Source organism: Suncus etruscus, chromosome 20 (assembly GCF_024139225.1).
Source record: "Suncus etruscus isolate mSunEtr1 chromosome 20, mSunEtr1.pri.cur, whole genome shotgun sequence".
In the NCBI taxonomy this organism is placed as follows: domain Eukaryota; kingdom Metazoa; phylum Chordata; class Mammalia; order Eulipotyphla; family Soricidae; genus Suncus; species Suncus etruscus.
Window position 1 is genome coordinate 31,272,976 of NC_064867.1, and position 23,240 is coordinate 31,296,215.

Consider the following 23,240-nt stretch of genomic DNA (forward strand, 5'->3'; position numbering starts at 1 on the left):
TATTTTTATCAAATCATAACAAAGGTGGTGGCATCATACTTCCCTTTAGCAGAGACTGATGGCAGCCTTCCCTTTTTTTCTACCTCAGTTTCACTGGCTAGGGGATGAACAGAATTACCAGAATCTCATCAAACTCAGGACAGGTGAGGGGCTGACAAGGTCAGGAAGTAGCCTTGCTTTGGACCATGACAATCACCAGAAGAGTTGCAGGGGTCTCAAACTCGAGACCAGTAGGCCGCAAACAGCCCTCCGAACAACATTTTGTGGCCCTGCCCTAGAGGAATCTTTTTTTGTTTTGTTTTGTTTTAGTTGTTTGAGTCACACCCCCCAATGTTCAAGGCTTACTACTGACTTTGCACTCAAGGATCACCCCGACTTTGCCTCCTGCGGTCCCCAGGTAAATTGAGTTTGAGATCCCTGGTTTATGGGAAGCTCTGATCAGGCCCCTTAGGTTTCTGGGTGTGGGATGAGACTGGGGAAAATGACTCTGAAGCCCCCTGGAGCTCAAAGTAAAGATTGTGGAGAAATGCAGCAGCAGCAGGCAAGGGAGGAAGAACTCTAATGTCCTTATGACCTTGAGGGATACTCAAGGAGTCCAGTTTCAGAGCCCCTATGCAGGTGAGGGAGGAGATGACAGATCCAAGGAGAGAGGCTTGAGTCATGCTGTATCTAACCAAACCAGTTGCAAAAGACCCTGTGTGTCTCCATTTCCCCCACCACACACACCCATCATGGTGGCTGCTTCAAATGGACACGAGCTGAGAGTAGAGACTTGGGATTCTGAAGATGTGGACTGAAAGAGGTGCCCTATTCTAACCTTCACGCTGATGACAGGTTGAAATAAACTATATTTAAAGATTTATTATCTATTATGCCACTTGTTACTTCTCTAAAGAGCTTCTGCAAATCACATTATATTGCCCTTGGGTAGCACCAAGCCGATGAGCTAGAGATTGGTTGAGCCAAAGATGGACATTTTGTACTAATCAAGGGATATGTGCAGCAGGAAGAAATCACACCACTAAACATATATGCACTCAATGAGAAACCAGCAAAATATCTAATACAGGGGCCGGAGAGATAGCATGGAGGTAGGGCATTTGCCTTGCATGTAGAAGGACTGTGGTTCAAATCCCAGCATTCCATATGGTCCCCTGAGCCTGCCAGGAGAGATTTCTGAGCATAGAACCAGGAGTAACCCCTGAGCACTTCTGGGTATGACCCAAAATTCAAAAAACAAAACAAAACAACAAATACAATTACTGACCAATTTGAAAGAGGATATCTATCAATAATACCACAATAATCGTGGGAGACCTCAGCATGGCCCTGTCAACATTTGATAGGTCAACCAGACTGAAACCCAACAAAAATATATTAACCCTGAGATTGAGCTAGGACTGTCGCCGTCCTCCTCACCCCCAGATCCCCAGAAAAGGGGTGAGTTGAATAGGAGACTCCAGAGATTAGTCTTCAAGGTTAGAACCGGCAGTCACTTGGTCCTCTGCAGTCTGTTGTGAATCCAACAGGGGGCGCTCCAGGACCGAGAAACTGACAGAGATGTTGGTTCCCTCTGCCTAGAATCCACCCCAAGCTTTCTCTGCATCAGAGTTGGGGTTCTTTCCGTGCAGTGCCCTCTTCTAGAAGTTCATCTAGCATTCCCAGACCTGGCCAGTCTTCCCATTTACAGTCAGCTTCTCCCAGGACTACTGCTTTCCTGGGACTCCATAAAACCTGCTCAGCTGGGTACCTGCTCCCCACCAGGCCAGCCTCCCAGGTGCCAGTTTGAGGAATTTAAGTTCCTGAGGACTTAAGTGGGGCTGCGCTGAGATAGTGGTCCAGGGTCATGGATCCAGGCAAAAGCATAAGACAATTGTGCCAGATGACTTTGCAGAAATGGGGTTTCAACCATGTCAATCATGGGGGCTACCCCTCCTGCAGAACTGAGGTTCAGTGAGAGCATCAGTGCTGGAACAAAGATAATGTTCCAAGGAGGCTGGCTCTGAATTTCCCTCTTGCCCCCCAAAACCCATATGTCCCAGCTCACCTCTCAGCCAGCCCACGCTTGGTGAGGCCTGAGATGACAATGGGGTCAAATGGCTCCTCTGTGCCCGAGATGGTGATGCCCAGGGGGCCCCCGTAGCGTTTCAACTCCACCGTATAGCTGATGGCACCAGTGGTCTCCTGCTCATCTGCAAGAGGGGGCCCCATCGGGGCGGGGTGTTCCGATTATTCATCCCCCAAAGCCTCCTTCACTCCTGCCATCAGGAAACACAGCCTAGGACCCCAAGGTCCTCTGCTTCTAGAAATGTTTTCCTACACCCAAACACCACCAAGGAGGAAAGGAATTAAAAAGAAGCATGCTGACCCACCCCATAGCATGAAATTGAGACTGAAAAATAGAGGCTGGAGAGATAGTACAGTGGATAGTGCATTTCCCTTGCATGCATCTATCTGACTCAGGTTTGATCCCTGGCATCCTATGGGGTGCCCCCCAACCACCACAAGCAGTGATTTCTAAGTGCAGAGGCAGGAGTCAAGCCCTGAGCATCACTGGGTGTGGCCCCCGAAAAACAAATAAATACTATATTTTACCCAAAGTTTATACAGTGATGATAAACATATGAGAATAAGTAACTAGATTTCCAGTGCTTTTAGTGGGAAGAAAAGGAAAGATATCTACCCATAAAAGGGAGAAAGAAAAAAAAATAAAGAAATCTACCCACAAGTGTCCTTCTCTTCCGGAGTAGGAGCTGGCCAATGTCCCTCTGAATAAGGGAGTCACATTTCGTTAGCCATAATCCTCTCTCTGTCCTATTGTCGCCCCAACATTGATCCTGCTCCCACCCTTTGCCTAGTTCACTCATACTGGCACCAAAACAGCCTCACACAGGTGGGTATCCCTGCTTCTCTACCCCATCCACCCATTCTCCTACCCTCTGCTGCCCCAGAGGCCTCCTCTCCCAGCCTTTGCTCAGAGGACCTGGGCAGTGGTTCCAACTCCTAAAACCCTCCTTGGGGCAGTCTCTGTTGTACCCTTTCATGCTCCTATACATTCAAGGGATTTGCCTCTCCAGCCTTCCATGCTCTGCCCTCAGTCAGAGAGAACCCCAACTCTGGGAGGTGAGGAAAAGAGGGGAGAGGGGCGCACCAGAGTTATCTTCATCTTTCCGGATCTTCAGCTTTACCAGGTCTTCACACTGACGCAGGATCTGCACAGCATCTTCCATGGGACAATTGTCTAGCCGGATGTTGTCGATAGCCAGCAGCTTGTCCCCTGGTTCCAGGGTGCCAGTCCTGCATGAGCAGGCATGGGGGGGGGCAGGTCAGCACCCAGCCCAAGCAGGCACTACCATTCCACTCTCTGCAGGCAGCATTCTCTACCTGTGTGCCACGCTGCCTTTCTTGATGTCTGAGATGATGAGTGGGTCCCCCCGCTTTCTACTGGTGGCTGGAAGGAGAAAGGTCATGAATTCTCAGGCTCAGGCAGATTCCCAGACACTGGGCCTGGCTGGGCCGCCATGATCCAGTCAACCCACCAATCTGTGCCCATTTGCCCTCTGCAAAATGGGGGTGATGCCATAGATCTTGGGGGACATCAAGAGACTCAGCTAAACTAGTTTCTTCGTGCTCTTAGCTTCTAGTTGGGTGCAGTTCACATTAGCTCTTTCCTCACTCAAGATCGTTGCAGACTAGAAGCCCAGAACTGACTGTCTGGCTGGCGTTATTGTTCTAATATCAGCACAGGGGGGGACTGGATCCCTGTCCATACTCCACTCTTGAGATATCACCTTTTGACCACAGTGGTAACAGCAGGTGATACCAAGGTCCTGTTGGGTTGCAATTCAGGTACAATGACTAGAGACCTTTCCTCAGGCCAGTTGACCCCCCCCCATGGTACAGAAGAGGAAACTTGGGTTTCTAGGGATAAGAATCAATCCAGAGACATATGGGCCAAACTGGCAGTGGGTATGGAACAGTACCTAAGGCTGTCTGGGACCAGGGCTCATAATCTTCCTGCCAGCCTTTGGTACCACCAGAGAAGAGGGCAAGATGAGGGGGCTGTGTGCAGGGGACACGTGCTGGGGTCACACAAGGGAGCTGTAGGGGTCAGAGGGTGGAACTCACAGCTGATGGTGATGCCGAGCTCCACGCCGCGTCTCTTGGGTAGCTTCACATGGAATGTGCCACTGCTTGGGATGACAGACTCTGGCCACAGACCAGTGGCTGCATGAGACCCTAGGGCACAGTCCCCCCAGGCCCAGCCCCTCCCAGAATTCCCATCCCGGGACATGGGAGGAAACTACAGAGCTGACAGATTTTCCCTCCTGGGGCCCAGAGCCAGAGGACATCCAGGAGGGCGCTTGTCTTGTACACGGCTGATCTGGATTTTGTCCCCAGCACCCCACATGGTTCCCTGAACCCTGCCAGGAGTGATTCCTAAGCACAGCTAGGTACAAACCAAAATGCCATCCCTTGGGGCCAGAGTGACAGTACAAAGGTTAGCGCACTTGCCTGGCATGCAGCTGACCAGGGTTTGATCCCCAGCATTCCAGACAGTTCCTAAGCCTTTGAGAGGAACTATACAAGTAATTCCTGAGTGCAGAGTTAGGAGTAACCTCTGAGCATGACTGGGTGTGGCCCCCAAACCAAATGAATAAATATTTAAAAAAGGAAAAAAGAGATTTGAAAAATCTGGCTATAAAAAAAAAAACACAAAAACAGGGGCCGGAAAGATAGCACAGAGGTAAGGCATTTGCCTTAGACGCAGAAGGACGGTGGTTCGATCCCAGCATCCCATATGGTTCCCCAAGCCTGCCAGGAGCAATTTCTGAGCATAGAGCCAGGAGTAACCCCTGAGCACTGCCGGGTGTGACCCAAAAACCATAAAAAAGAAAAAACACCAAAAAATCAAAATGCTGCTCTTGGTGAGGGCAAAAGTCATGGTGGAGTTCAGAGTTCACAGTGGCTTGATGGGTTTCATCTCTCCTCTAAGCCCCCACTGTGTGCCAAGCCCCCACAAGGTATCTTCCCCTCTAGGTTATTATTATTATTATTTTTGGTTGTTGTTGTTGTTCTTGGCTATACTCAGTGATAATCTAGGGACTCCTGGCTCTGCACTCAGGAACCATATGAGTCTATCCCCTGGTAGTGTTCAGGGGACCATATGGGATGCCAGGGATGGAACCCAGGTTGGCCTTATGCAAGGCAAATGTCCTTCCTCTATACTCTCCTGTCCCCTTTCCCTAAATAGTCTGAACATAGCAGCCCCTCTAGTAGAAGGCCTATGTTCACTGCCTTTGGGAAAGCTGAGACAGAGAGGCCCAAAGCTGATCTGAGGAGCTTATCTGCTCAGTCTCTTATGCTCTCATCAAAGCTAGTGGGTTCTCAAGGACCTCCCATTATAGGAACCCCCTAACCCAAACAGGCCTCCTCCTTCTACAGCCCTGTGAGTTGAGGCTCAGGGAGGCCATGGTGGTGGGAGGGGTCATACCAGCAAGAGCAGGGTGAAAGGGAAAGGTCCAGGACTCAGGGCATCCACTCACCGGCCACATCAAACTCAACTTCTAGCACCACCTTGCGGGCCAGAGCTGCGTCTCGAAGCAACTGATTGGCCTCCTCCATGGTACCATCCTCCGTGGCTATACCATTGATGGACAGGACACGGTCCCCCACTTGCAGCAATCCACACCTTCGGGGGGAGCGAAGAAGAGACCCCATCACCATCAGAACTCATCCCTAGGGCCACCATCTTGCCAGGGTTCATATAAGCACCAGTGGCGAGCTCCTTGGGGGTTATCCTGGACCTGCCTGGAAGAGGCATGCAAGAGGCCCAACTTTCTTGCAGATGGAGAGTTTCCAGTCTGCCCAGACAGGGGCTACAAGGAATTTCAACTGTGAAAAGACCCTGAGGATATGGAGGAGCTTTTTTGGGGGGGCAGTGACAGACTCATATAAACTAATGAGGCTCAGTTTCCCTGGCTGTCTCAGAACTGGAATATGGCAGGTTGGAGAAGAAGGCTGGGAGAGGGAGGTCAAGGGGTTCACCTCTCGGCTGGACTGTCCGGTTCGATGAAGCGCACCAGAGGCGGAGAGGACAAGGTCTCGGTGGCAAAGACACCACCCTGGAGCTGGAGGCCGAAGCCACTCAGAGGATCCCCGCAGAGTACAATCTCCGTGGTCTCAGTGTGGACAATCTGCCCACCCGGCCCCACTGTGCTGGAGGCCAGAGACACTGCAAGACAGGCAGGCATGATGCTCAGGTGGCCAGCAGGACACATTCTCCTCCTGGAGCCTGCTACCTGCCTGGGTCCATACATGGCTGAGCAGAGAAGACCCCGGGGTGCAAGGAATGGAGTTCTCATGCACCACAGGGTGGTGAGGTCCGGCAGGAAGACACTCAGACTCATACTGAGACCCAGAGAGTTGGAAATTATGCCTTGTTACTCAGTTTTATTATGGTATTGTTTATCCTATCTCCTCTCCTGTGTTTCTCTCCAATGCAATGCTATTAAGTTTAGTGATAGCCCCTACTGATGTACGATTTACCAGGACCCTCTGCTTTAAGTAGACAAGTCCACGGGTGTTAGTATATTCACCAAATTATACAGCCACTGCCCAAAGCCACAGTAGAACATTGAACTCAGCTCACAATAAAACCCTATTACCTAGTGCTCCGCTCCTGCCCTCTCTGACAGCTCCCAGCAACCACACGGGCCTATTTCTTCTGGGTAACTCATGACTTTTGGGTTTTCATTACAACAAAACTGTGGGACACAGGAGGGCTGGGTCTGCCTTGTTTCAATTTTACTAAACTTTCATCTACTTGAAACTTCAGCTCAACTTTCAAATACTCTAACGCGTGTCTGCATGTGCCTCCTTCTCTTGATGGTTCCACCAGCTATAGCAGTTCCTACATCTTGTCTAGCTTTCATCCAGCTCATGGATATGAGTGAGAAAAATGCTATGAAAACCCACATCCATGTTTTGGGGAGTATATGGCTTTTGGGGAGTATATAAGCTTTTCCATTGAACTGGCAATATTATGGCAAATGAAGACTCTGTGTTTAATTATTTAGGACATATGTTCTTTTATAACCCATATAGAAAATAGTTTGCATAATTAAAATACTATAATTTATAGGTCAGACAGAGTGGCCAACCAAGGTTGATTCCTGAAAACTCACGTGGTCCCCTAAGCCCACCAGAAATGATTCCTGAGTGCAGAACCAGGAGTTACCCTGAGCACCAAAGGGTGTGCCTCAAAAACAAGTAAAGAAAAGAAAATGGAACCCCCTATAATTTATTAAATAAAATGTGTCTCCTTCTAGTATGATCATACAATTTTATTGTGTAATATTTAATATCGGGCACTTCAATCAATGTACCATATTGAGTCATTGGATATCTATGTACCCAACAATTCAATATTATTATTTATGGCAAAAATTAATTTGTAAACAATTTTAAAGCCTCATAGATACCAGGCATCTTTCTGCTCATCCGGGATGTAATAGTTTTGTTTTATTTGGTTTTGGTTTTGGTTTTGGTTTTTGGGGTTACTCCTGGCTCTACCCTCAGAAATCGTTCCTGGCAGACTCTGGGGACCAGATGGCATGCTGGGATTTGAACTACCATCCTTCTGCATGCAAGGCAAACACCCTACCTCCATGTTATCTCTCTGGCCCCGGATGTAGTAGTTTTCATATAAAAATATACAATAATAGGTTCCAGAAAGATAGTACGGGTGTTAAGGTGCACATGTCTTGTTTGGTCCCCAACATTGCATCTGGTCTCCTGAGCACTCCCCAGGAGAGATCCCTGAATGCAGATCCAAGAGCAAGCCTGAGCATATCTGAGTGTGGTCCCTGCAAAATTTTTCATAATAATTTCCTAGGAGCTATCCTAGTAAAGATATTGGTTGAGGAACCCTCATAGATCCAACCTGCCTCTGCCTCTGCCTATGAGCAGCCCTTCTAAATCTTTCACCTGCAATCTCCAATTTTTATTAGTTGACGAAGGTCTCAATTAACTCTTTAACCTGTTGCCCTTTTCACCATGGCTGCCAGGAAGCTTATAATCATATTTCATCCCTTTCCAGTACCAGTGACTCTTATTTGTCACTTTCTTCATTTGGTTCAATACTTTTTTTTTTGTTTGTTTGTTTTTTTGTTTTTTTGTTTTTGGCAGCACTCAGGGACTACTCCTGGCTCTATGCTCAGAAATCGCTCCTGGCAGGCTCGGGGGGACCATATAGGATGCTGGAATTCGAACCACCATCCTTTTTTCATGCAAGGCAAATACATGCCTTACCTCCATGCTATCATTTACGGCCCCTATTTGGTTCAATTCTAAGGGGCCCTGTTTGACTTTCCATCACCCATGGGAGACTCTGCAACTTGCATGGATGAAAACTTGGTGCACTTTTTTGGTTATGTTTTTGGGCCACACCCTGTGGTGCTCAGGCATATTACTCTTGGCTCTGAACTCAGAACCTTCTCCTGGTAGGCTCAGTGGACCATATGGGATGTTGAGAATCGAACCCAGGTCAGCCACATGTAAGGTAAAGGCCCTACCCACGGTACTGGGGAGGGGGGATACTTTTCATATCTACAAAGGACTCTTTCCAGAAAGATTTCAAAATCTTGGGCACTCATAACTTCTGCTCTTTAACATGCTTTCTGTATTTTTACTTATTATGGCTTTCACATTTACTCTCTTTTCTAAATGCCTTCATTTACAAATGACAGAGAAAGACAACTGTGCATCAACAAAAGGCAAATCTAAATCTATGTGTATAAACCGAAAATAATTATTTTCTGGATGCTGCTTTTCCCAGAGTGGGGTGATGAAAGAAATTCAGTTCACATCTGGCTCAGAGATCACTCCTGGAGAGACTTGGGGGACCATATGAGGTGTCAGGGGTGAAACTTGAGCACCTGAACCCCCATACTATCTCTCTGTCCCCTCAAATACTCTATATCACAATGCCAGGTCTAAAGATCCCTGGTTTCACCTTAGACTCTCTTCTCAAATAAATTAGGATTTTATGACAGAAAATGGAGTTGGAATTGTGAGGACCTGACCTGAAAAGGCATCAATTTACCAAGTACCTGCAAATTCTGACCCTCTTTCAGACACAATGGATGTCGTAGAATCTTTTTTTTTTTTTTTTTTTTTTTTGGTTTTTGGGCCACACCCGGCAGTGCTCAGGGGTCACTCCTGGCTGTCTGCTCAGAAATAGCTCCTGGCAGGCACGGGGGACCCTATGGGACACCGGGATTCAAACCAACCACCTTTGGTCCTGGATCGGCTGCTTGCAAGGCAAACGCCGCTGTGCTATCTCTCCGGGCCCCGTAGAATCTTTAATGGTGCTTCTTGCTGTGCCCAAACCCAGGGTCTCCCCCCTCCCCAAAACCACTCTTCATCCTGCAGATAGCCCAGTGGGTGGGTGGGGGGTGGATCATGGCTTACATGAACTCCTGTGTTCCCTCCTGCGAGGTCTTCTGCGTCCTGCCGAGGCCCGGGGACTCATGGGCTGCGAGCCCCGGGGAAGGGTGCTGGGGTTGGCGCAGGGAAAGGCATGGTTCATGGTGGGCGAGGAAAAGGGAGTGGAGGACAAAGCTGAAGGAATGAAAATGAGAATAAATCCTGGTGAGCAGCTTTGGGGGGGGGGTACCCACAGGAAACCGCAGGATGCTCCCCTCTTTCTTAGGCAGGGTGCAGGGCCAGTCCTATCTAATCTTTTGTTTTTCCTTTATTTTCCATTGTATTGATTGATTGGTTTTGGGGCCACATCCGGCAGTGCTCAGCGGCCACATCCGGCAGTGCTCAGGGGTTACTCCTGGCTCTGTGCTCAGAAATCACTCCTGGAGGGCTCAGGGGACCATAAGAGATGCCAGGAATTGAACCAGGTCCCTCCCAGGTCGGCTGCATGCAAGGCAAATGCCCTATCACTATCTCTCTCTGGCCCCAGTCCTATCTAATCTTTTTTGTTTGGGTCACACCGGGCAGCACTCTGGGGTTACTCCTGGCTCTACGCTCAGAAAGTGCTCCTGGCAGGCACAGGAGACCATATGGGATGCAGGGATTCAAACCACCGTCCTTCTGCATGCAAGGCAATGCCTTACCTCCATGCTATCTCTCCACTCACCTCCCACCCATCCTATCTAATCTTAACCTCCCCTAAAGCAGGCAGAGAGGGACCGGTTGGGGACAAGGACAGCAACATAGGCACATTACATCGGCTGGGGTCCTGGCCGGGGAGTGCAGCCCAACTGGGGGTTCTGCAGGCACCAGGCCGGGGGCTATGGCAGGAAGGCGGGCCAGGTTCCCAGCGGTGAGGCTGCACCTTCCCTGTGAGGAGGAGAGAGTAGGTTACAGTGCTCAGAGCCCCCCAGATGTTCCAAGCCAAGAAAAGGAATCGAGAAGCCCCAGGGGCAGGACAAGCCACGCTTCCCACCTAGGAGTATCCCATGTTCCATGTAAGTGGGTTCAGAGGCTCTGTCCTAAGGTGACCAGCCAGATCAGGTGGTATTTAGAACCTGTCATAATGAGGGCTAGGAGGCAGGTTGTGGCCCTGACTGGTGATCAACCTCCCCAGGGAACAAAGACACCTTCGTTCTTGTCAGAGGGAGCCCCAAAAGGCTCCCCAAAAGCCCCAACCAAAGGCTACTCCAGGGAGTGAAAAGGAATCACGTAGCCCACATTCCAGAGCCCCCCGTTTGCCCTGGCCAGTCCATGAGGACCTACCTATCCAGACCTGAGGATCCCACTCCTCCCCATATCTGGCATGGGGGAATCTCGTCTCTCTAGCTCTGAGCTGTCACTATTGTCTTCCTCGCCTCCCCACATGCCTGCAACCTTGGGTCCCTCATGGCCAATTTCAGTCAAGGCCATTGAGACCAACAGAAGCTCTCTCCATGGGGAAAAAGATGGGGTTCATACCTGGAGCCCAAGGTAGCTGGACTCCAGCCTCCCCATGACACCATCCATCTTGTCCTTGGACCCAGTTATACTCAGAGCACTGATTTCATTTGTCCTGGGGGACCCAGGTCCCTGCTACAAACTGGAAGACTCCCAAATGGAACTCACACAGGGGTTTCAGGGCCTTCTCACCTCTGGCTATTCTTGAGAACCCACCAAGGGCCCAAGATCCAAGAACTGAGTATTGCTCAATGTGAACAGACACAGAACAAATCCACTCCATCATTCTAGCTCTGATACCTCAACTAATACAACAATGATACAGGAGATTTGCAAGCACCAACTCAGGCTCTTCTGCCTCAACTCTCTCCCTTCCCATACTGTATGAGTTTGGTATCCCCTGTGGAAAGGGACATTTGTTCCAGTAAACCCAGACAGGTTGGGGCTTTAGGACAAGTATGTGAGAACTTTAGGCATCCTCTTCTTCTACATCCAGCCCTCAGGTATGGATCCTCAGAAGGGTCAAGGGACCATACCTGCCTCTGAGGGTTTCAAAGGCCGCCGACTCTGGGGTGCTGGTACGATCTCCAACCTCACTTTCTCAGAGACATTGGCGAGGAGCTTGGTGGCCTCAAGCATTGAACAGTGCTCAGTGCTGGTGCCATCGATGGACAGGATGTGGTCTCCAGCGTGCAGGGCCCCACTCCTGGCCAGGCCAGGGACAGAGAGGGTACTGGTCAGAGAGAGAAAACCCAGGGCCTCCTCTCCCCCATGTAGACACAGACCCCCACACCAGGGTGGGGCCTCACCTGTCCACCACGCTGGCTGGCCTGATGCGGTCGATGGTTATGGCCGGCTTGTTCCGATGGAAGCCAGTGGTGAGGGAGATTCCCAGAGTGGAGCCTGGCGTCTTGGTGATCTCCACCACCACAGGCCCCGACGTGTTGGCTGCTGGATCTAGCCCGAGGAGGAGGGGAAACTGGACACGGATGGTGGTGCCTTCCTGCCCAATCTCCCTCTGCCTGGCCAGCTGATGCAAATGCACACTGGACAGACAGGAACCCTGAGGTATGCAGAGGGCTGCTGCAACCCATCTAAGATCATGCAAGCAGCGGGCCACAGAGGGGCTGGATTTTAGGTCTGTGTGGCTTGACAATCCCTCCTGTGTTATAGGCATTAAATGCACAGTTCACAACATGCTTCCCCAGCTCAGAAAAACACACTTCCCCTAAGTCCTGGGGGCTGATAAGAAAATCTTTACTTCCCCTCACCACCCTTGTCCTACCCTTTTGATCAGATTTTAAGCCAGCTGGCCCATTGTTCTGCTCCTCAACCGACACCAAACTACACAGCTTTCTTAGAGCCCAGAGAGGCCACACAGGCTCTTCCAGGGTGGGGAAGAGGGTTAGGGCCCTCACCTGGCATGGCCACGTCGTATTCCACCTGGAAGAGTGCTTCATGGTTGCATTGGCGCAGTGTGGCCAGAGCAGCCGTGTGACTGGCCGCATGCAGTGGGATCCCGTCCACACTCAGCAGCCTGTCACCCGCTTTCAGGGAGCCCTCCCTGGGGAGAAGGCCCAGTCAGCTGGGGGGTAAGGGCTGGAGGAGAGGGATGGGGCAGAAACAGGGCAGGGGCAAGGGACGGTGCCATGAACTAAGGGATGCTGAAGGAATAAATAGCTCTGAGCCACTGAACGAATAAAATGGGCAAGTAAAGACAGGCCTCAAGGGTCTGAGCTGGGACAGGACCACAAGTATATCAGAGCTGACCCACTTGGTCCCGGGAGTGATTTCGACCTGGTACCAAGAGAGGAGCCTTAGCCAGAGTTTACATAGGTTCAAATCAACACTGCGCCATCACACACATGTTCCCTGAATGTTGAATGTCTGCTTCAACAGGTGGCCAAGGCTATTCTGGGAGCTTTTATGACTAGGTCAGTGCAGGGCCTGCTCCAGGACGAATTTAGATTTTCCACAAGGCCATGCCAGGCTTCTCTTAAAATGGCCAGGAATCTCCCAACAGGCCATGGGGGCCTGGGAACTTGACAGATTTCTTCTGGCACACAGCACTGGATCCTAGTGAGGCAGGAGTGAAGGCACAAGCCAGGGGGACCTGGCTGAAACTCAGCTGTCCCTGCAAAGTTGATCACCAGGTACTCTATTTCTCAATGAGTGGTTACAGTACTAGAACTAGTACACAGATAGAAAAATTGAATCCAGGGAAGGGCAGCACTGAAGCTTACTCTGGCCCTGCTCTTCAAATAGAGGCACATCAGGAAGAAAGAACCTTGGGGGTTGTCTCTGTCCTTTGGGGTATCAGTCTTAGCATCGCCGCCAGTAGCCCATTGGTTCTGAGGAATGGGGTCCACGGACTGCACCCCCTCTGGAGAATACATGTGTTCCTGTGTTGCTGTCATAGAGAGGGTCTCTGGGCTGGACTCACCTGTCAGCAGGGCCGCCGGGACGCACATAGGTCAGGACAAGAGGGCGGGTCTTGTGACTGTCTTCATGGGCGCCTCCTGGAGAGACCCCAACAAGAGATGGGAACGACCTTCCTGTGCCTTTCTGATGCCTGGAGCCCTACTGAGCCAAGTCAGGCCCCCTAAATCAGTCTGTCCATGCCAGCCAATCATGGGATATTGACTCTCAATCTCCCCAAAGCTGGGGCCCAAAGTCAGCTCTAGGCCATGTCCTCACAGGGCCCCTGAATTGTGCCTTGTCTTGGGCTTGTGAAGCCTCAGAATTTGTTCTTCCCCTCATGAGCACTTTTAGTAGTATTATTATTATGGGTTTTGGGTCATACCCAGAGGTACTTCCTGCTTACCCATGGCTCTGTGCTCAGGTATCACTCTTAGCAGGCTCAGGGGACTATATGGGGTGCTGGTGATCAAATGTGGGCACAGGGCGGGACCTGTGCCAAGCTTCTGCAGTTATCACTGGGCCCCAATTTCATTATTATTTTCTGATACAACTCTTTCCTCATACCAGCTGCCACTAGTCCCCACTTCACTGCTGGGCAGATCTTATATTTAACAAGTGGATGAAGGGCCCTGGGACCTTCCAAGTTAGAACTCATTAACTCAACAGAGGCCACACTGTCACTGCAGAGGGCAGAGACTTGGGATACCCAACAGTGCCCAGGACTAACTCCTGGTTCTGAGATTAGGGTTCACTCTGTGGTACTCAGGGTACTGGGGGTTGAACTGGGATCAGCTTCATGCAAGGCAAGCACTTTCACCTCTCTACTTGGCCCTTAAAGTTAGAGGAGAGGCTCCGAAACAACATCATTACCCTGCTCCCCCTCCCCACAGCCAACCCTACTACTGACCTCTGAGGACAAAGCCAAAGCTATTACCCTCTTTGTAGAGGGAGACATCCACGGTCTTCGAGAAGGTCCCAGGGTTGTCCTCGGGGACTGCAGATAAAGGGGAGACTCAGTTGCCTCACCACGCTGGCACGTGCCCCCAAAGATCATTTTAGGACTTGCTGGATGACCAGTCACAGTGATCAAAGGGAGACTGACTACCACCCTTTTCCCTAATGTACAAGCAAGATAAATGATGGCGCTCATCAACCTCTTTCCAAAACCCCACTCAGCCATGGCTCAGAGAGAAAAGAGGGTTCAGGAGGGCCTTCCTAGACCCCCAAGCTTAAAGAGTTCACACAGGCAGAGCAAATTCTAGAGCATTTCCATTTCTAGACTGTGCCAACTTGAACCCTAGAATGGGGACTAGTCCTTAGTAAGGTGACCTTGGGACAGGACAATAAGGAGGGGACAGTCTCAGCCAGGCTGAGTTCATGCTCTTAAGTGTTCCCTAAGTGGTACAGGAAATACCACAAAGGGAAGAAAACGACTCAGGCTAGTAGCAGGGCTCTGATGGTGCATTGTGGGCATGGCAAGGATGTCTCCAGGGGCCACCCACCCACCCACCCCAGTGGGCAAGTCTCTATCACCAAGGCCTGGAAGGGCAGCACTCACCGGGAGGAGGCAGCTCATACTCCACCTCCAGTACCACACGCTCGCCCACATTCTTGAGCAGGGTGATGATTTCATCATGGCGCAACCGTGTGAGGTGAATCCCATTCACGGACCGGATATAGTCGCCCACGTTCAATAAGTCACTCCTAGGAGTCAAAGCTTGCATGTGGGCACAAAAGCAACCAGGGACTCCCCCACCCCCATATCTGGCTCCTTGGATCCCGTTTTATTTGAGTTTGTTTTGATTTGTTTGTTTTGGCAGTGCTCCTGGCAATGCTCCGGGGACAGACACTGTGCAGTGCTTGAGGATTATTCCAAGAGTTGGATGATGTGATTATAGGGAGACTGACCACCACCCTCTCCCCCCAATTTGCAGGCTGGATAAACAAGAACTTGCATCTTCTCTCTCTGAATTCCCACTCAGCCCCTGGCTCAGAGAAGGGAGAGGGCTCGTGTATACATTCCTAGACTCTCAAGCTTGAGGGGTTCATGCAGGCAGAGAAAATTCTAGAACGTTTCCATTTCTAGACTCTACCAACTGTTCAAGTAGTCCTCCCAAACTGGGACTAACCCAGAGCCACAATTCTTAGGATAGAGTGGTAGGGAGGGGACAGCAAAGCAAGTGCCTTAACCATTGTCATTTTGCCATTTTGGAGGCAGATACTGTCCATGAGGGGCTGCTCACCTGCTGTGCCTGACAATCTTAGGCTTCTCTCTGCCTCTTGTCACCTGTACCTCTAAAACCTTGATTCCCTCCAACCAGCCCAGCAGGGATCAGGGCTTCTGGGTTAGGATAGAGGGAGGAAGAAATGTTTGGACAGGGCAGAAGTGAGTACAGTGGGTGCCCCGGAAGGAAAAAGAGATTGTAATCTGAGAGGCCTTCAAACTGCTCTCCCTACTCCTTGCCCTTGGAAACACCACACTCTGGCCAGACCTCCTCCACTGGACCTCCTCTCACCTGGCTGCGAGCCCCCCAGGTCTCAGGTTGGAGACCCTGGGCTTGCCATCCTTGTCTGTGCCCCCCGAGATGGTCAGGCCCAGCGTGCTGCCTTCTTTCTTAATGAGTTCCACTATGGTGACTCCACGGAACTCCTCTGCAAAAGACAGGGCATGGATAGCAAGACTCTGGAAACAACCAAGATGCCCTTCAACAGACGAATGGCTAAAGAAACTGTGGTACATATACACAATGGAATATTATGCAGCCGTCAGGAGAGATGAAGTCATGAAATTTTCCTACACATGGATGTACATGGAATATATTATGCTGAGTGAAATAAGTCAGAGAGAGAGAGAAAGATGCAGAATGGTCTCACTCATCTATGAGTTTTAAGAAAAATGAAAGACATTCTTGCAATAATAACTTTCAGACACAAAAGACAAAAGAGCTGGAAGTTACAGCTCACCTCATGAAGCTCACCGCACACAGGGATGAGTTTAGTTAGAGAAGTAACTACATTGAGAACTATCCTAACAATGAAAATGTATGAGGGAAATAGAAAGCCTGTGCAGGGGTGGGGTGGGGAGGAGGGAGATTTGGGACATCGGTGATAGGAAAGTTGCACTGGTGATGGGGGGTGTTACATGACTGAAACCCAACCACAATCATGTTTGTAATCAAGGTGTTTAAATAAAATATTATTTAAAAAAAAAAGACAGGGCATGGGGTGACTGGCCAGTTTGGGGCCCAGTTCCTAGGCAAGTCGAGATCACACAGGAGAATCAGGGAGGTCACATGGCTGGAGGAAGGTTACAGAGTAAGGCAGAGTGACTCTCTGCTTTCTGTGCCCTGGGGACAAAGATGAAAGATTGGGGCCAGAGAGATAGCACAGTGGGTAGGGCATTTGCCTTGCATAGGGCCAAATGAGTTAGATCTTCAGCATCCCATATGGGCCCCTTAGCCTGTCAGGAGTGATTTCTGAGTGCAGAGCCAGGAGTAACCCCTGAGTGCTGCCAGATATGACCCCCAAATCAAAGCCAAACAAACAAAAAAAGAGACAAGATTGGTTACCTGGGATGCTCTGTCTGCGGCATGCTAGTGCCACCTCTGCCCCGCCGGTGTCCTTGCCTCCTTTGGAATAAGGCCCGTCGTCTGCAGGGGAAACAGGAAAACACCCTGAGTTCCACCATCATGTCCATGATGGAAAGTGTCCTTTGCTTCACAGGCTTGTCTGTAAGTAAGTGGGACTCTTTCCCACCACCAACTCCAGAAGTTCCCTACGGGTCTTCTCTGGCTGTTGGTGGGGTTGGCCATGTTCACCACTCAGCAACCCTGATTATAACCAGGGGGTGTCCACTGACTAGAAAAGGGAGCCACAGCCCAGAGCCAGGCCCATATTTTATGCTTGCAAGAAACCAGATGGCTATTCCCTGAGTCCTGCCCTCGACATCTGATGCTTCATGGTCTCTAACAGTCACAGAAGAATAAATCTGGTACATTGGTATTCCTTGCATTGCCATGGTTGTTTGTTTCAGAGCCACACCAGAGGTATTCAGGACTTACTACTGGCTTTGTGATCAGGGATATAGCTCCTGGTGGGGCTCTGGATCTATATGTGGGTTGAGCTGGAGATTTAACTGGGTTTGGTTGTAAGCAAATCCAGCACCCTAACTGCTCCTCTGTTTAACTTTTTTCTACAATATTGCTTATAATAGGGTTTCAGACATACATTGTTCAGACATGCATCTTTAATCTTGCCATCTGTGATCCCATCCCTACACTGTTGACCCCAGGCCTCTCACTCTCCACTGCAATTCCTGGACAGTTGTATTTTGGGGGAGGGGGTCACACCTGGCAGTGCTCAGGGGTTCCTCCTGGCTCTGAGCTCAGAAATCGCTGCTGGCAGGCTCAGGGGACCATATGGGATGCCGAGATTTGAACCACCGTCCTTCTACATGCAAGGCAAATGCCTTACCTCCATGCTATCTCTCCGGCCCCTGACAATTATATTTTTAAGCATAATTATTGTAGTTTGGCTCCCAGGTCTCCTCTTACTGCCCTTTCTCCAATGCTCTCCTTCTTTGTCATTTTTGTTTCTGTAACCTAGAGCCCATGTTTTGCCCACTTTTGACACTGGCCATAAGACATAAACCACAGTTTACTGAGAACTTATGGTCTTTGTCCTTCTCACTTACTTCATTTAACCTATGATCTGAGGGTGGTTTTATCTGCCTAATGACTGATGGGTTCATCATGATTGTCATTTTTTGTCATCCATGTATTTCCTATTGGGTATAGACATAGAAGGGTCAGGGAGGGTCTGTCTAAAACGTGTGTCCTTGTTTTTAGCTTTGTGCCACATCAAAAAGTACTCCTGGATCTGCATTCAGGGATCACTCCTGAGTGGGATGGGGCTCAGAGATCCATATGGGGTGTTGGGAATTAAAACTAGGCCAGCCTGGTGCCTTACCTGCTATACTATTGCTCCAGCCCATGTATGCTCTTGTTGTTGTTGTTGTTGTTTGGCAGGATTACACCTGACTCTGTGCTAAGAAATCACTCCTGGCAGATTTGGGGCACCACATGGGATGCTGGGGGTTGAACCCAGGTCAGCCGCATGCAAGGCAAATGCCCTACCCACTGTGCTATGGCTTCAGCCCATGTATCATCTTAAAACTGAGTTCATAGTTGCAGAATTTTTATATATTCTGGCTCCTTTATAAAAATACATTTTTGTTAGATACAATTTTTTTTGAAAAGCCCAAGAGAGAATTTCCCATCACAAGGAACTCTGAGAATCACTGATATAATTAGGCCTGTTTGCCCAACATCTAATTCTAACCATTTTTGCCACCTTGTCATATCTGCTCTATTTATTTTTTATCTATGCCAAAATATTTTATCACAAGCCCTGGAGATATGAAATTATATCACTAAATATTTTTAGTATGTCTTTCTGTGTGGGGGTGTGTATAGAAAGGTTTGGGGACATATTTCTTGAATACCAAAAAAGGTCTTATCAAATGGTACAAAATTAAAATGGCTCCTTACATATGAATTTAATATCTGATGCATGTTTCAAATGAGAGTTTTATTTCAGTCGGTTTGTCTTTGATTTTAGGAAAGCTTGTCTCTCGCTTATTTCTTGCTGTGACCCTGTTGTTCTTTCTAATTGGTCCTTATAGGACCCTAATCATTTTAAATTCTTGCAATTCATCAATGATTTATTTTCAATGATCTTAAATTTCAGAAAGGAGCCTGTGATGTCTGGGCATTCAATGCTTCTATGTTCACTTCCCCGTGTGGCTGGCAGTTGCCAGGTGTTTCACTCATCTTCAGTGGGGTTCTTCTAACTGTGGGAATTGGGATTTTACTGGTCCAAGGAAAGTGCCTATGGAATGCTGAGTTTCCTATTCCTTCTTTGAGTGCCTGCCCACGAACTCTTACCCGAGCACTATTTGTAAGACATCCTTCACTCAAGGATCTAGGACTAGCAGATTTCTGAACATTATAATTTCAACAAAAGCAAAGGATATCACATGTATCAGAATTCTCAAAGTAGACCCTGAGGTCACACAGAAACAGATATGCTTCTGTTTCATCTTCCCCTGTACATGGGAACCAGGCCCCCAACTTTGACTGAATCTATCTCTTGAAAGTTTCCAGTTTTATGCTGGGTTGTCAGCCCAGGAAATCTTCTATAACCCCAAGTCATTCAAACTTCAGCCTGTTGGTAACCAGCCCAGCAAACACAAACCCTTCCCTGGCCACCCTAATGAGGGAACTCTAGCATTAACATCTACTCATCTTTGGAGTGAAATATGAATCTGTAGGTTTTTTGTTTTCTCACTTTCTCTCACTGGAAATGGATTCATAGAACCATTTTTGAAGAACAGACATTTATAACATTGAATCGCTGCATGATAAATGAGCATATTCCTCCATCCCCCTCCAATTTCCCCTAAGAATCTTGTGGACTTTCATAGCAAACATTGTGCCTCTTTCATTAAAAGTATTCCTGGGGCTGGCGAGGTGGTGCTAAAGGTAAGGTGTCTGCCTTGCAAGCGCTAGCCAAGGAAGGACTGTGGTTCGATCCCCAGGTGTCCCATATGGTTCCCCCAAGCCAGGGGCAATTTCTGTGCACTTAGCCAGGAGTAACCCTGAGCATCAAAAGGGTGTGGCCCGAAAAACCAAAAAACAAAAACAAAAAGAAAAAGTATTCCTAACTATTTTTAGAGCTTTAATGCTAAAACCAGGTTTTCACATTTTATTGTCTAAACCTTTCTGCTGGTTTTACATTCTGACCTTTCAAACCCACATTTTAATTCCTACCATTTTTCTGCAAATGCTTTGGAATTTTTTTTTTTTGCATGCCTGTGTTGTTTTTTCTAAGTACATAGTGGCATCAAGGACAGTTTCATTTCATTTTTATTCTTCCACTTGCTTCATCACACTGACCAGACTTTGGTGTGAAGTTGAGGGCAGGGGTTATGCAGAACCACCCTTTCTCCTTTCCAGCTTCTTCCTTCCTTCCTTCCTTCCTTCCTTCCTTCCTTCCTTCCTTCCTTCCTTCCTTCCTTCCTTCCTTCCTTCCTTCCTTCCTTCCTTCCTTCCTTCCTTCCTTCCTTCCTTCCTTCCTTCCTTCCTTCCTTCCTTCCTTCCTTCCTTCCTTCCTTCCTTCCTTCCTTCCTTCCTTCCTTCCTTCCTTCCTTCCTTTCCTTTCCTTCCTTTCTTCCTTCCTTCCCTTCCTTCCTTCCTTTCTTCCTTTCCTTCCTTCCTTCCTTTCTTCCCTTCCTTCCTTTCTTCCTTTCCTTCCTTCCTTCCTTTCCTTCCTTCCTTCCTTCCTTCCTTCCTTCCTTCCTTCCTTCCTTCCTTCCTTCCTTCCTTCATTCCTTCCCTTCCTTCCTTCCCTTCCTTTCCTTCCTTCCCTTCCTTTCCTTCCTTTCCTTCCTTCCTTCCTTCCTTCCTTCCTTCCTTCCTTCCTTCCTTCCTTCCTTCCTTCCCTCCTTCCCTTCCTCCCTTCCTTCCTCCCTTCCTCCCTCCCTTCCTCCTTCCTCCCTTCCTTCCCTCCCTCCCTCCTTCCTTCCTCCCTCCCTCCCTCCCTCCTTCCTTCCTTCCTTCCTTCCTTCCTTCCTTCCTTCCTTCCTTCCTTCCTTCCTTCCTTCCTTCCTTCCTTCCTTCCTTCCTTCCTTCTTTTATTTTTTGGGGGGGCATATCTGGTGGCACTCAGGACTTACTCCTGGCTTTCTGCTCAGAAATCATTCTGGCAGGCATGGGGGACCATATGGGATGCCCGGATTCGAACCACCGTTGGTCCTGGGTTCAGTGCTTGCAAGGCAAACGCCCTACTGCTGCGCTCTCTCTCCAGCCCCTCCAGCCTCTTTCTTCTTCTGTGAATTCATATAAACATCTCAAGGAAGGCTGAAGCTGGAAAACTTCAGGGCTTTTGCTGTGAGGTTAATGCTAGGGACCCTTTCTTAGCAGCACCCTTTTGTGCTCTGCACTGTGCCTGTTTTGATCGTAGGAGAGACAGTGAAGGACTTAGGACCTGCATAGACCGTGACCCGCATACACCAAATAGAGGTCTCCTTTAGCAATTTCGCTCCCCCTAAATATCCTGGGAGAAAGTGACACTTTCTGCCAACACATCTAACAGATAAGGCTCAGAGTAGCAACAGATGTCAGACCCTTTGTCCAGCCACCCTGGCACCAGGCTTCCTACCCAAATCCTTTTCTACAACACAGCACTAAGACTGCAGGAAAGTGAGATGACCGCAAGCTGAGAGCTCATTGTGAATCTTGGGGGCACTCACAGAGAGAGGCCCCATACAGCTCTGCTTTTTGCCCAGGCTTCCATAACCACCTGCTTCCATAACAACCTGGCTGAGGGTTCAGCCTCCAGGATATTCTGGCCCTGGCAGGGCAAAAGGAAGCCCACAAATCTCCAGAGCCACCAGGCCATTACCACCTCCTACTTCACTCCTCAAAGGCTGAGCAGGAAAGGAAAGCCCAAGGGGAACCGGTGAAGGAGAGGCAGCTTCCAACCCTCACCCGGACCCCTTGTTGGGCTCAGCTGGCCTTCAGGGTCAGGACCCAGCAGAACCAAGAACAAGGCCCAATCTACAGCAATGTCTCCAAGCATGCACTACTGGCAACCTTGCTGGATGATTTCAGGTGCCCAGCGGTGGGTGGCTCTCTTGTGCATTATCTAGAGAACCACTGTACCCCAACCGTTGGATACCAGGACCACCCCACTTCAAGACTGGATGCTGCTAGAAGTAGCCTGCCCAAATGAGCCGTGTTGAAGAGTGCTCCTGATCAAGAATTTGATTACAAACATGATTGTAGTTGGGTTTCAGTCATATAAAGAACACCCCCCTTCACCAGTGCAACATTCCCATCACCAATGCCCCAAATCTCTCACCTCCCTACCCCCCCCACCTGTATTTGAGACATGCTTTCTACTTCCCTCATTCATGGTGAAGGGGGTCTTAGGTTAAATCTATGTGGGGATAGGACTCAGCCTGGTGGTCGGGGTTAATTTGGGATGGGGTGGGGTTCAGCCTGTATGGGTGGGGCTAAGCATGGATGGGAGGGGTAATAGGAATAGTGGGAGGGGCTTGACCTTGGTGGGCGTGGCTCAACAGGGAGGGAGGGGCTAAATGGAAAGTGGGAGGAGTTCACACAGGGGTGGAGAGAAGAAGTGGGCAAGAAACTCAGGATGGATCTAGGCTGGGTGGAGGTTGGGATGGGGCCTTGGAGGGGTGAGGGCTGGGCTGCCCCTAGGTCAGGGCTTTGTCTCAGTCAGGTCTAAGCCAGAGATTCCTCCCCTGGAGGAACCAACCATCAGCTCCAGTCCCCCCTCATCAGGTTGCCCCTGCTCTCCAGTACATGACAACTCCGGCATCACTTCCACCAGGAGATATTTCAAGGATTTCTGGAGGTGCTCCCCCATCCCAGTAGCTTTATTCACATCCTGTTTCCAGGGGGGGGGGTCCCTTGTTCACATCAGCCCCACAGACACAGGTAATTGCTCTTTTAAAGACCATGAATGCCACCCCCACAAGTCTCCCATTCGGATTCGCACTTCATTTAGATTCAACAAAGGGCTTCTGAGCTAATAAACTTCAAAAGACTGAATTTGCAGCTGTGTGACAGTGACCATGTTCGTGAGGGCGACTCCGACTCCGACTCCCCCGCTGCAGCAAATGATCTGTCTGATCTGGGTGGATTCACTTGCAAGGAATGGCCTCCCTCCTCCTGACTGTCCAGGGAGGCCAGAGAGCAGCAAGTGGCCCACTGGGCTTAAGAGTCCGGGTAAGGAGTGTGGGGGAAGTGGAGTGAATCTTAAGAAGAGAAAGCAGAGAAGCCGGTTGGTCAAATTCGGAGCATCAG

General features: G+C 49.4%; 1 protein-coding gene across 2 annotated transcripts in view; it reads right to left on the reverse strand.

The window, feature by feature from the left end:
* Positions 1–23,240, reverse strand: part of GRIP2 (glutamate receptor interacting protein 2) — a 98,779-nt gene that overhangs the window by 14,792 nt on the left and 60,747 nt on the right. For both annotated transcript variants that reach the window (XM_049766496.1, XM_049766497.1), the window contains exons 2-17: positions 16,917–16,997; positions 15,864–15,999; positions 14,906–15,051; positions 14,255–14,341; positions 13,370–13,445; positions 12,345–12,490; positions 11,736–11,883; positions 11,463–11,632; positions 10,243–10,356; positions 9,475–9,624; positions 6,049–6,235; positions 5,547–5,692; positions 4,129–4,209; positions 3,385–3,451; positions 3,152–3,297; positions 2,048–2,192 (exon numbers count right to left, since the gene is read on the reverse strand). In XM_049766496.1, coding sequence (XP_049622453.1) covers positions 2,048–2,192; positions 3,152–3,297; positions 3,385–3,451; positions 4,129–4,209; positions 5,547–5,692; positions 6,049–6,235; positions 9,475–9,624; positions 10,243–10,356; positions 11,463–11,632; positions 11,736–11,883; positions 12,345–12,490; positions 13,370–13,445; positions 14,255–14,341; positions 14,906–15,051; positions 15,864–15,999; positions 16,917–16,997 — 2,026 coding nt within the window. The remainder of the gene's footprint in view (positions 1–2,047; positions 2,193–3,151; positions 3,298–3,384; positions 3,452–4,128; positions 4,210–5,546; positions 5,693–6,048; positions 6,236–9,474; positions 9,625–10,242; positions 10,357–11,462; positions 11,633–11,735; positions 11,884–12,344; positions 12,491–13,369; positions 13,446–14,254; positions 14,342–14,905; positions 15,052–15,863; positions 16,000–16,916; positions 16,998–23,240) is intronic.